Source organism: Labrus bergylta, chromosome 19 (genome assembly GCF_963930695.1).
Source record: "Labrus bergylta chromosome 19, fLabBer1.1, whole genome shotgun sequence".
NCBI classification, from domain to species: Eukaryota; Metazoa; Chordata; class Actinopteri; order Labriformes; family Labridae; genus Labrus; species Labrus bergylta.
The window spans coordinates 8,871,956-8,884,282 of record NC_089213.1 but is presented as its reverse complement, the minus strand read 5'-3'; the positions used below and the strand labels follow the sequence as shown (position 1 = coordinate 8,884,282).

The 12,327-nt window shown below is 40.9% G+C and overlaps 1 protein-coding gene and 1 non-coding gene across 4 annotated transcripts; both read right to left on the bottom strand.

Annotated features, from left to right (window-relative positions):
* Nucleotides 1-1,615: 1,615 nt before the first annotated feature.
* On the bottom strand, nucleotides 1,616-11,111 carry gmeb1 (glucocorticoid modulatory element binding protein 1). 3 transcript variants are annotated; one of them, XM_065948257.1, is made up of 10 exons: nucleotides 10,563-11,111; nucleotides 8,269-8,449; nucleotides 8,072-8,124; nucleotides 7,837-7,952; nucleotides 6,983-7,086; nucleotides 6,005-6,153; nucleotides 5,612-5,737; nucleotides 5,381-5,518; nucleotides 4,791-4,913; nucleotides 1,616-2,866 (listed from the first exon to the last, which is right to left on the bottom strand). In XM_065948257.1, exons 2-10 carry the CDS (start codon nucleotides 8,385-8,387, stop codon nucleotides 2,013-2,015), a joined length of 1,782 nt encoding a protein of 593 aa, XP_065804329.1. In that variant the 5' UTR covers nucleotides 8,388-8,449; nucleotides 10,563-11,111; the 3' UTR covers nucleotides 1,616-2,012. The 3 variants fall into 3 exon arrangements, with proteins under 3 accessions (XP_065804329.1, XP_065804327.1, XP_065804328.1); XM_065948255.1 differs by having other exon boundaries at nucleotides 4,791-4,928; nucleotides 10,563-10,717; XM_065948256.1 differs by lacking the exon at nucleotides 10,563-11,111 and adding an exon at nucleotides 10,211-10,386 and having other exon boundaries at nucleotides 4,791-4,928.
* On the bottom strand, nucleotides 11,080-11,213 carry LOC114918998 (U11 spliceosomal RNA). Its single transcript, XR_003807492.1, has one exon. It is a non-coding gene; the product is annotated as a U11 spliceosomal RNA (small nuclear RNA).
* Nucleotides 11,214-12,327: the final 1,114 nt, after the last annotated feature.

The window sequence follows — 12,327 nt, the reverse complement described above, 5'->3', positions numbered from 1 at the left end:
GTATGCAAATACTTTCATCTGTTAAATTAAATGACTTAAAAATGCACAAGCCTTGAACGGGTCTTTGTTGGTGTGAAGTAGCATAAATTAATCCATGTTTGCACCTGAAAGAGAGGGTTTGGGAACTAATAAATATGACACCTTTTTACACGTGTAAAATACAAGCAGTCCAAGTTTAGCATTTATAGATTTTGTTTCATGTTTTGACTTAAACAATCAGCCCAGTAGCTCACACGACCTATCATACTGAAATAAAGCAACATACCGCCACAAAATAGAAAAGAAATGTTGAGGGAATCAGGCAGTAAGAAACCACTGAGAAAATAAGTGCATAAGCGATGCGTTTCCAGTGAGAAGAGATCAGTCTGTTTCCTTTTTAGCTTTACACAGAAATGAAAACACTCTGCACACCCAACGGCGCGAATGAATTGGAAAAGAAAAGTTGAGTGAATAGGCATCTTTGCAAACATCTTCCTGTAGTCCAAACAGGACAACACAGTGCAAAACCAATACAGCGTAAATGCGATGCTACGACACAACAGACAGACAGTGCAATAATCCTAGCCTCAAGTGACACAAACACTGTTCCTGGTAAAGAGTCTGATCAGCAGCGGAGAGCTGAGACGTACGGCCGGCTGCTGAACCCTCACAGCCCTGCATGTTGACTTTACAGTTTGTTCTCTAGTCCTACTGTTGTTCATAGAGGCTTTAGGATAACTCCAGGTTATTACAACTCAGGCGATAGTGTACATTTGGCCATGTTTCTGCAGATTTGGATGACTGGGGGGGGGGTTTCTGAGATCAGGGGGGCAGCTCTTTACTGAAGTCAGACTGAGCAAAGACCAGATGATCGGACGAGCATGGGGCTGTACCAGGGGTTCCTATTGTTGTTTTTAGTGCTGTAGAATATTATATATACAACACTGCCCACAGCAAATGTGGTATACGAGTATTTTTACCACTGACCAGTTCATATTATTATTCATCGTGTCTGAAGCAACATTAAAGAAAGGACACATACAAAAATAGATCCCTTCTTAAACAAAAACACCAGACTCCACTGTAAAAAAAAAATCTGCTGCTGCTGGTCTACCTGTTCATTTGGTTTGTTTGTTCATGTCCTTAAAATCACCAAATAACAGCAACAACTGAAGCAGGGGACATCAAAACACAAATTTCATTGTCCCGTTTTGTAAAATACTTGTTTTTGCCGATGGACTTTGTTGGAGGGACAACATCTGTTACTGGTTAGAAATGTAACAAACTGTTCTATGTCAGCGGGGATCCTTCCTGTGATATTGTCCAACACTTACAATAAAGATCCAACCCTGTCACTGATGAGAAACAACAACCAGTTGTGTGGACGTTTCTTGATCTGGCACATTTGCTAACTTATCGCTGAGATATTTATCGCTAAATCAAAATCCATTCCTTTAAGGCTGTTACCATAAAATAGTCTGATAATCATGTTAAGCTTTTGTTTGCCAAAACATTGCTTCAAACTAAAGTGAGGCCAACTAAAATGTTCATCTCTGTACAGCTGGCTGCGAGCAGGAAGTTCAAACAGCGGAGGATGTTCATGAACGATGTTTTTCATTCAAGATGTGTTCGTCTGACAACTTGTTTGTTTCCCCAGTCTGACTTCTACTTAGAAAAACATTCTCATATCTCAGCAGTAAACTTGGTGACCACCATGTAACAATTGTAAATAATGCAAGATAAGAAACCTTTGACCTGAGTTGTAATAACAAGAATTATCATTTAAATACTAATCTAACACAAGCATACAGTATATACTTTGTTTTGATGCTTTGTTTCAATTGAAATCGTCGAGGAGTTAAGAGATGCTTGTGCACACGCACACCAAAATAGAAAAAAAATGGCTACCCTAGTGCTTGGTGGAGGCCAAGGCGAGTTGTGGATTTGGAGATTTTATATATTTACAGTTTCATGAGTCTGCAAGAGCTGGATGAGTCCACTCCTGCTCTGCAGGGTAAAACAGGAGTCACAGCTCATTTGACCTTGTTTTCTTCCTGAGTATTTTCTTCTATGACCACGATCTGTACACCTGACAACTGTCCACTGGCATCCAGCTGCAGCCCCTGAACCCCTTCAGTCTGCGCCTCCTGCATTTGGCACTGTGTCTCCTCCACCCCTGCTGCCATCGTCACCTCCATCCCGCTCGGGACCATCATGGTGGTTCCATCCCCTCCTGACTCCCCGCTTAGCTGCAGCTCCATCACTCCCACTGCCTGCTCCATCGGGGCTGGGTTAATCTCAATGACCGTGTGCTCCTGGCCAGCCTCCACCTCGCCCTGCATCACCTCCTGCTGTACCAGCATGGTGCTGTCCACCACTTGGCCTTCTATGGGCACCATCTCTGCCCCCCCAGCCTGCTGGCTCAGGTGCACTAACTCTAAGGGGCTCACCATAGTGCCCAGCTGGCTGGAGTCCTGCATTGGGGTGGTGCCCACCAGCGTGAGGCCAGAGGATGGATGCAAGGTGATAGTGTCCGTCTTTCCGTCCCCGGCCACCATGTAGCGGGTGAAGAGCTGCGAGCCTGCGGGGAGCAGGGTGACTGTGTTAGAGGACTGAGCCAGGGAGGCGATGGGCAGGCCGGCCATGGTGAACGGCTGACCCACAGAGGACAGAGAGATGGGGGAGAGAACGGTGAACTGCTGTGGCTGCAGGGTGGCCTGCTGGCTGATGGGAGAGGTCAGGAGGGTGGTTGTGGAGGCGGGCCTCTGGAGACGAGGTCGCTTGGTCTGACGCTTGGTGGGAGTTTTGTTTTTGGCCGGCTGAGGACAGGACAGGAGAGCTTGCACATGCTGCTGCTTCCTCTGCTCTTCCAGCTGCACCTCCAGGTCTGCACAAAGCACACAACACAGTACTGAGAGGGAGGGCTAAGTAGATCAACAACTGATTAATATTATCACCTTTATTTTGTAGCTTGTACCTTTAAAAAATAAATGTGCATGTCCTAAGGTGCATCTTTGATATCAGTTTTTCAACATCAGTCATAATTGTGCTCAGGCCAGCAGATGTCAAGTCAAATCCAGAAACGTGACCAACAATGACTAAATAAAACATGCTGTCTTCCCTGAGCATCTCATCTTATTTACTTCTTAAACACTTAAACGGGCATAATCACATTTAGGCGTTCAGATATTAGAAGGGATTTTTTTTCTTTTTAACCTGGGCTGTATTATTCCTGCATGGAAATGTGCCGTACAAACACACTAACTATAAGGGCTTGTTTTTTCCCCCGGTCAGGCTGTTTGACAACGTAACAGAAAGGAAACCTACAGCATGAACTTTTGTACACAAGTAACTTGTTTTTATTGAACCTGAAACTGAGAAATAACTCTCTTCAAAGCTAGCAGACTCTGGTAACATACACTTTACAAAGGAGCTGCTGGACTGTTGCTGCCCGTCTGGTTAGATTGTTGAAATTGTTGTGTGACTTTGGTGTTTGTAGAAGGACTAGCTAAGATCAACAGCAATATTTGTCTATCACAAAGAAACTTACTAAACGAGGTAGATGAGCAACTCCTGTGTTCAGTAAGATAAAAGTACAGTTTTAAGTTTTTAAAAAAGGACATCTTTCTCATTTACTAAAAGGTTTATTTTTGTACTTCCTGGACAATAATGGCCCCATTCTAAATATACTGGTATTTAGCCTTAGATTTAGAGTTTACCACCCACTTTGGGCTGCATTCCCAAACAACCCGACTCCAAGACGACCGGACCGCAGAGTGACAGGGGCCATTACCGGCCTCACACGGTCCATGATAATTATCCTAGACACTTTGAATAAAAATCTAAGTCTGTTAACGGCAAAAAAAAAAGCATTTTAAAAGTTACACTCTTGATAGGTAACATCAGCTTCAGCTTTAATTGCAGCCATTACCGCCTGTTCCGCAATTTACTGGGAGTGTAGTATTTTAGATTCCAAAATATGTAGAAATATTGTCAATTTTTAGCGACAAAAGTTCCTTTAAAACCAGTAAAGGCTCTAAATCTGTCTGCATTGTAAGCCTTTCACTTTGTTTCATCGCATTCTTAATCTGTATCTGTAAATAACCCTTGATCAGTGACTGCTAATCAATAAAACCAGAGTATAACTCAATCCACTCGTGAAGGCCTAGAGTCAGATTTTCAAGCTGTGTTGCTGAAATGCATGCCATGTAAAAAGAACGTTTTCAAAAAATTGACCACGTCCACCTAGCGTTTATTTTCTGAGCGCCAGCATCTTTGTTAAATTGTTTTCAAAGAGGAGAGAGTGAGAAAAACCGCAGAGCCCAGCATCTTCTTTTCCGACGCTTCATGCACAGCCAGCGCTTTTCTGCCCGGGAAAAACGCTAGGTGGACACAGTGCCTGATTTTCTATTTTATTGCATTTCATCAAAACACCCCAGGCATTCACATCTCCGTGAGCAACACTTGGAATTGGCTAAATAGTGAACGATAATGAAGATTAGTAAGTCTATATTAAAAAACTTCAATCAAAGATATCCAACAAGAAGTGACGATAGTGGTTATGTCGTGCACCCCATATATAGAGGCTATAGTCGTTGTTGCAGCGGCTGTGGGTTCGAATCAGACCTCAGCCCTTTGCTGCATGTCACCCCCAACTCTCTCCTCCCAACATTTCCTCTCTCTTCAGCTATCCTATCAAATAAAAGGCAAAAAGGCCCAAAAAAATTAGATATATAAAAAGGGCGATTCCGCTGTGTGTGTCAGTGTGGACGTTCCTGAAGTGTAAAAGCTTGTTAGTCTTCTGTACTCACGGCTGAGTATGCTGAGGATCTGCTCCTGACAGGGATCCGTCTGCTGCCTCCTCCTCTCCAGCATCTTCTTCACCGAGTCGAGTAGGCCGAACACCTGGGCCAGGTTACTGAGCACTGCCACCTCTACCAGACAGGAATCTGTGATCAGTGCGGCAATCAATCAAAGGGTCACAAGGTCAGTTGGAAAGGAGGAAAAAATTCAGCTAGTTGTAAACAAACAATCATTTAGTATTCATACAGTATTCGGCTACTGTTATGGAACCAACAGTCGCCGTTTTAAAAGCTGAATTTGTTCCTTCTTTCCTTTTGTTTCTCCATTAGCATTCAGACGCTACTCACAACTCGAACTCGAGCAGTAGAGAGCAAGACTATTTAGCAAAGATGTTGATTGTATGAGGACAAGAAAAAAAAAAAAACAGCAAAGGCAATTGAAAATATAGCCCACTATAGTCAATGTGTGGAAACACTTTCATGGCTAATTTAAGTCTCATGGGTTTAACTTTTCAGGTCTGAATTCAGGAATGAATCTGGAAAAATCACATCCCCGATCTTTAAGCGTGTGCCGAGTCACATTAGGGTTGTTACCGCACCGGTTTCCTGTAAAGCAGCTGGCTCTTTGCGCTGCTGCACGCCGTTCAACAGCTCCTGCAGCTCTGTGCTGATGTTCGTGACCACTTCACCGAGCAAACCCACGTCAGCAATGCCCTTCCAGAAGTTCAGCGTGTCCTCTGTGGACGGGACAACACAGACAGGTCTCAGTCACTGGTGTGCTCTGGGTCATCATTAGTGTGAAATGAATGATCTGTGTGCTCTCTTTGAACCTGAGATCTCGTTAGATTCCTTCTTGTCTGCAGACTCCAGTGAGCTCAAGCTCCAGTCCACCTTCCCGCTCAGAACATCGGCTCTGTCCTCCCCCATGGCCCCGCCATTACCCAGAACCACTTGAGCTGTAATATACATGAGAGAACACGCATTATGCTTTTCCAGTGTCTGGGATTTGAGGAGCCAGCAGTCCAAATGTATTTTGGAGGTCAGGTTATTTTTCCTATTTTGTGTGCATATAGCTTTAAATATTTGCCATTGTATCCTTTTTGAATGTTAATATAGTCATGAAGTTTGGACATTTTCATTAAGTCTCTAGACATAGGCAAAATATAAGCACACATATAATTTTTTTTTTTTTTTTTAATCACACCTTCTAGCCATGTACTTACTTTGAGAGGACGTCGGAGTGGTCAGTCCCGAGCCATCAGGAGGGAAGCGTGTGTTGTTGATCAGAAGGTCAAACTTTGTGCTGCGACACGTGTTGGTGCACAGTGTGCTGTGCTGGTAGAAGTCCAGCTGACCCGAATCCATCATTTTTCTGGAAGACAAAACAAAAATGTATCAAACTGTTAGTTAAAGGTCAAATATTCTCCTCCTCTTCAACAAGTTTAAATAAGTCTCAGAGCTCCCCAGAACATGTCTGTGAAGTTTCTTGTTCTAAATCCACTCTGATCCTGTATTTGATCATGTCTATAAACCCCTCTATTTCAGCCCTGCTCTGAGCAGGCTGTTTCTGTGTCTGTAGCTTTAAATGTAAATGAGCTGTGTCTGACCACGCCCCCTCTCTGGAAGTGCTTGGGTGGCTCTGGCTTTCTTGATTCATACCTTATTGCTTAAGGTGAGAAGGTAGACTCAAAGGGCAGAACAAACACCTAGCTGTGGGAGTGTCACCATCTGCGGGAGGGGTTACTGCCCTTTGTGATGTCATGAAGGGACAATCTCCAAACAACCTGTTTGAGCACACATTTTCTAGAAAGTGGAGCAGGCAATGGAGAGGATTGAGGAGGACTCCCTTTAAAAACGCTGAGATTGTTTTTATAATTTGACTGGAGTTCTGGCAATTTTTTGTTTGAGCAATTAAGATAAATGAAAGCACTTCAGAAATGTCATCATTTAAAGAGATAGGACCTTCAATGAAAAGTTAAGAGGCATCATCATCGTCTCCTTTACATATTACATATTACAATATTTCAATTTGCCATCAGTTTGGAAGTTTATTCAGGATGCATGAATCACTCACTGTGTCAGAGACCGTTTGAATAAAATGCAAAAGCTTTCAGGCAGACTGTAATTAAACTGTCCTGTAGTGCAGTCAAACAGAATACTGAAATATAGCTTTCGGCTCACTGACAAAAACATCTCCTTACCTTAGCATGACTCCGCCCATCCTGATGGCTCTCTTCCAGTCCTTCAGAGTGGCTTTTCCAGAAATGTGGACAAACTGCTTCGGGCTAATCAGCTGGTCCTCGTACTAAAGGAGGAGGAGGAGGATATCAGGTAAATAACCACACTGCACACTGACAAAACACGAGCACAATTAAGATAAAATGCTGGCCTTCATACATCTGTGTCATAGCAGCATAAATGTTCGTACCATCATATCTGCACAGTGATAGCTGTTACAAAAACATGATACTAAATTATACAGTTAAGAGTTATGATGTGAAGTAGAACTGTACATACATCTTTCCATAAACTATTGGATAATGTGTAAGTGACTGTTGATACATGTTATTATGTCTGTAATCAATAACATAAACCACTGTTTCCCACACATTTCCAAGTATATTTCCGACCTGTTTTTATTAAATTTTTTCTTTAGTCCTAAAATTGCTGCGTGCACGAGAGAGCGAGAGAGAGAGAGAGAGAGAGAGCGTGCAAAAGCGTGCAGGTGCGCTGAAATTTAAAAGTTAAAAGTAAGAAGAAATAAATAAGTGGTTGCATGTGGGACATCAGAATAGTGCATGTTTATTTCCTGCAGAGGGACGGACTATTGAATGACCTAGTTGCCATTCAGCTATGTATAGCAATCTTTTGTAACAAGCGAATGTAACAGTTTTCTTCCATATACGGGTTAGGGTATTTTTAGTATCAGTGTTTATGTCTCTTGTCACTCATTTTCACTCAAAATACAATTGCTTTTTTTTGGACAAACACTAAAACCCTGCAGCAGTTGTCATTTAGCCACACTGTACAATTCAAAACAATCCTGAATACCAACCTTCACACATTTCACATTGATTCCCGGGCACACAAACTTCTTCACTAGCAACACAGCTTTGCAGTCACCGCACGTTATCGGACAGCCAATCTCCACGTCCTCTCCCTCAGTTGGTTCTAAGAAGAAGAAAGAGAAACACACAAGGAAAATGTTGTAATGTCGTAATCTGCTAAATATACAGTATGCATCACTAATTCTTTCCAAGTTGTCAAAACATCATCTGACAATCTCGTACCGGGATGTGCTTCAACGGCCATGACAGCGGCGTCTGTTTCAGCAGATTCATCTCTGAAAAGAGAACAAAGTTTACTCTTCTTTATGATCGTACATTTCTTTTTTACCTCTCTTCCTCCCTGCATTTAGACAGGCCTGTAGTTTTAGTCTCGATCCTTGCAAAGTCTCATTAAAGGAACACCTGGATTAAATACATACCCAGTGGTGATTGGCTGGAGCTGGAGGATGACCTGAGTCTTATTCGGGTCTTCTTCACTGTCAGCCTTCATCATCACCACCTCGGCCATCGAAATCGTGACCTCTTCATTGGTCGCCATCACACTCAGAGCAGAATGCAGAGGGGGGCTGCTTTCATATAACAGCTATCCAGTTTGTTCATCTGAAAAGGAAAAAATACATTCAAAGAATATCCTGTAAAAGCTCTACATAAGCAGACATAATTATTTGAATCTCATGTAATGTTGAGTGTATTAAGATAGGTCACAAAAAGGAGACAGTTCTGTATTAAAGATCATGAATGTAGTACTGTTTTTAATTTACTTCCCACACTGCTTCAGAAACCTAGACCCCCTCCAAAAACCCATCCAAATAATAAAAATTACAATTTTCTTTCAATCACATATAATTGTATATATTTTATCTTGGTCTCAGGCCTTTGAGAAATTCAAAATGTAACAAAATACTCCTCTACTAATTTACGTTCTTGAAAATGACATACTCTTTCAATTTATTTAGGTCATTATTTACACTATTTTTTTGTTACTTGAGTAAAAAAAACAATGTTTCCAATCCAATCAAAACCCAGCATTCATCGCCTAGCATAAGTAGAGCTCGCTAACTAGCTAAGAAAAACAAAACTCCAATATTGTATTTTAATTGCAACTAGGACGTTTCGAGCAGTCACTCTTCTTCAGCGTGTAAAAGGTAATTTATTTGTATATACACAGGTGGGACTAATTTATACTCGTCCAAAATAGGTTAAGTACAATTTTGGAGTGCTGTCCTAATTGTTTTACTTCAGCACTCAGTTGTTTTACGTTGAAAGGGAGTTGAGCGTGTTTTTTCTACCATTAAGCTGGTTAGCTAAAAGCTACAAACACTGGTTAGCTAAAAGCTAACACAGTTAAGTCTGTTAATAAAAAGTCACAAAAGTTGCTAATGTTTGCTAATTATTAAGGTTTTTTTTCAGGAAAAAAAGTAAAAATGTCAAGAATATGTTAGAAATATTCGGGGGAAAAGTCAAAATGTTGGGAATAAAGTCGAAGTGTCAAGAAGAAAAGTTGAAATGTTGGGAATAAATTTGAAATACAATTTATATTTATACATTTTGAATGTCTAAAAAAAAAAGATACAAAAAAATACAATGTTGAGAATGAAGTCAAAATATCAACAAAAAAAAAAAAAGGTCTAATGTCGAGATTTTAGAGAAAATATGACTGTGAAATTTTGACTTCAATCCCCAAATTGTATTTCAATTTTATATTTACATTTCCACTTTTTTTATACACATTTTGACTTTTCTTTTCTTCTTTTCTTTTCTTGAAGTGTACAATGAAATAAAAAAAATATTCCACCTCTCCATAATCATTTCTCCTGCTTGGCCCTTATCGGCCTCCGTACAGAAATGAGCCTGAATATAACAATCTGTTAATTGAAAGTATGGAGTTAATAATAGTTACAAAGTTCATTTAAAAAAAAAAAAAAAAAAAAAAACGGAAATTAGTTTTTACGTGTCATGGTGTATAAGAATAAAATTTAAAAATCAATCATAATTAATAGTGAACTACCATAACCCGTCCAACTTTAGATTAATATTGTAATTTAGAGCCAGAGATGACGTGAGTGAGATTTTCCCCCCCAGCATACAGAAAACGATCCAAGAGGATGAAAACTGACAGGAGGATTGTAATGCACCGTAACTCTCACGTAGTTGCCTCAGTTGTAGCCGATAAAATAAAAAAAAAGAGCGCAAGATGCCCAAGTTAGATGTGATATTACGGTCGCAGTGGATAACTGACTGCTTTTCTCTGCTGAGATCCACACAGCCACTCACACTAGAGTCGGCGGTAGCCATTACGGCTCACGCAAGGGCGTTACATGATGTGCGGGGAAAGTGGACAATATTGTGAACTATACCGACCGAGACGGTTAAAGCTTTGCATTTTCACCGTGACGGTTACGTGCCCGCTTGTCTCTGAACCGTACGTCCCTTCGTAACTCTGCATTTTAACTCTCCGCTCCCCCTCAAAATGACGTCTCCCTGTGCGGCGGCACGTACAGCAAACAACGGCGCGGCGGCGACGGCGTTGCCCCTCCATTCTCTGCGAGCCTGGCTGGCCGAGCTCCCTCCCCTCCCCACCCTCCTCCTCTCTCTCCGCTATTTACCCCCCGAAACCCCCGTCTAAAGCTATCGTTAATGTCGTAAGAGCGGCTGCGTTTTTCACGGACAAGTATGTTGAAAAACACATGTTGAAATGAAAGATAGCCCTTACCGTTTTATGAGGAGAAACGCAGCCCTAGATTGTGCAGGGCTGTGGCGCATGCGTACTTCGCTGATATGGCTTGACTTCCTGCTGAACAGCGCTCGCACTATTATCACCGCTCTTGTTTTAAAAACCCTGACAAAATTCATCTGAAACTTGTTTTGGCTTTCAATGCGTTTGTGTGCAAGACTGGGGAGAAACCCAGTCACACTTTCTGTTGATGTTGTGCTTTATCGAGAACATCTTGTTCTTCCGACAGTGTTTGTATCCGAACTGTTGACATGGTAGATATAAATAGACATCTTAAAAACGTGAAGTGGAAAGAGGATTGTACAGTTTAATTGTACAGTTGTCTTGGCATTATAGCTTCATATACGTTCACGCAGTCTGACATCCAGGTTTGAGTACGTGAAGCACAGAAATGCATGCATTAAAATTACGAATTCTGCAGAGAATGATGAATGCAGGTAGCACTGCTTTGCATTTATGTTTATAATAGGTTAATTTTCTTTGTACATTGTAGGTGCGGGGCGCCAGGGTGAGCGACCACTGGCAGCCCCTGTGTTAAAAATTATGCTTCCGAAATCTCTTGATGGCGATTCCGCTGGAGGAGTGGATTTCCCCACCCTCCCAGTGCCAGGCATGGCAGAAGCCCTTTTTAACGAACTCTTTGAACGTCCCACTACATAAGCAGTACCAACATGTCCCTCACTCAGAGGTTGGAAAACCTAAAACTGCCTCAGTGTTTCAGTTCGTTTGAAGTTCGACCTTTAATATGCATCTTTACCAACAACTACTGATTGAAATATGTAGCTTTTAATCGACTATTAACGACATTTAGCTCATTTTTGTGCGTCAATTAAATGGTCGCAAAGAATGATGGGTAAAAGTGGGCGGGACTATCAATCATCAGTGAGCTCTTATTGGTTGCTATCGCGTCTAACAAATAGTGTTACGTTCAAGTAAGATTGGAAAATCAACGAACACTGAGACATTTTTTTTTTTTTATGTATTTTTTTGTTGTTGGTGGATTGACAGATGTTTTTAATTTACAAGTTTTTCTGTTAATACGGTTTCACGTACGCCTTTCTCAATTCATGGTAAAGACTCAGGACAATTGCAGATAAGAATATCAGGATTTTTTTTTAATTCAATTTGAATGTTTTAATTTTTCAGGATTTTATGGGCAGAAAAAAACATATATTATTCAAAACTTAACTCTGCTTTGATGCTGTATATATAGCATAAGTGTCATTCTAAGCAGAGTGTTTGTGTTTGTTGCTTTTAGGTTGGAATATCTAAATTCTCAGATAAGATAATGAGGTCAAATAAAGTAAAGTTCATATAAATGACAACAAAAGAAAATCTATTTTTTCGTATCCAAACATGAATTATTTTCTCTATTCCTCTAAAGCTACAGCAGACATTTAAATTTGTCAAAAGCTGTGACTTATCTTAAACCTCCAGCTGATATAAACTGTTTAATTGTTGTTTTTCTGTCTTTTTTTGTTGCATTTTGAACCTGATTGTATCATCACGTATCTATACTATCTTGTTTCAGATAAAAGCTGGTGTAGTGGGCTTGACTTGATTCATATCAACCCCTTAACCCATATTTCCCCATCATTGCGTTTAACAAGGCAATGTAGGTCATGCTTATCATCCTTCAATTTGTCTGAAGAGGGCGCCAAATCCCAGTTAAAAATCATTGAGTCCAAACCATGTTCATTTGACATCTATTTATTTTTTTTAACCAATCAATAAAACACACCAA

Bases quoted from the DNA above. Each gene is read 5' to 3' on its own strand.
- gmeb1 (XM_065948255.1), bottom strand. From the start codon at position 8,387: ATGGCGACCAATGAAGAGGTCACGATTTCGATGGCCGAGGTGGTGATG. The intron at 7,953-8,071 runs GTACGAGATTGT...TCTTCTTCTTAG, and splicing joins GGCCGTTGAAGCACATCCCG to AACCAACTGAGGGAGAGGAC. The intron at 2,867-4,790 runs GTGAGTACAGAA...TGCTTTGTGCAG, and splicing joins GATCCTCAGCATACTCAGCC to ACCTGGAGGTGCAGCTGGAA.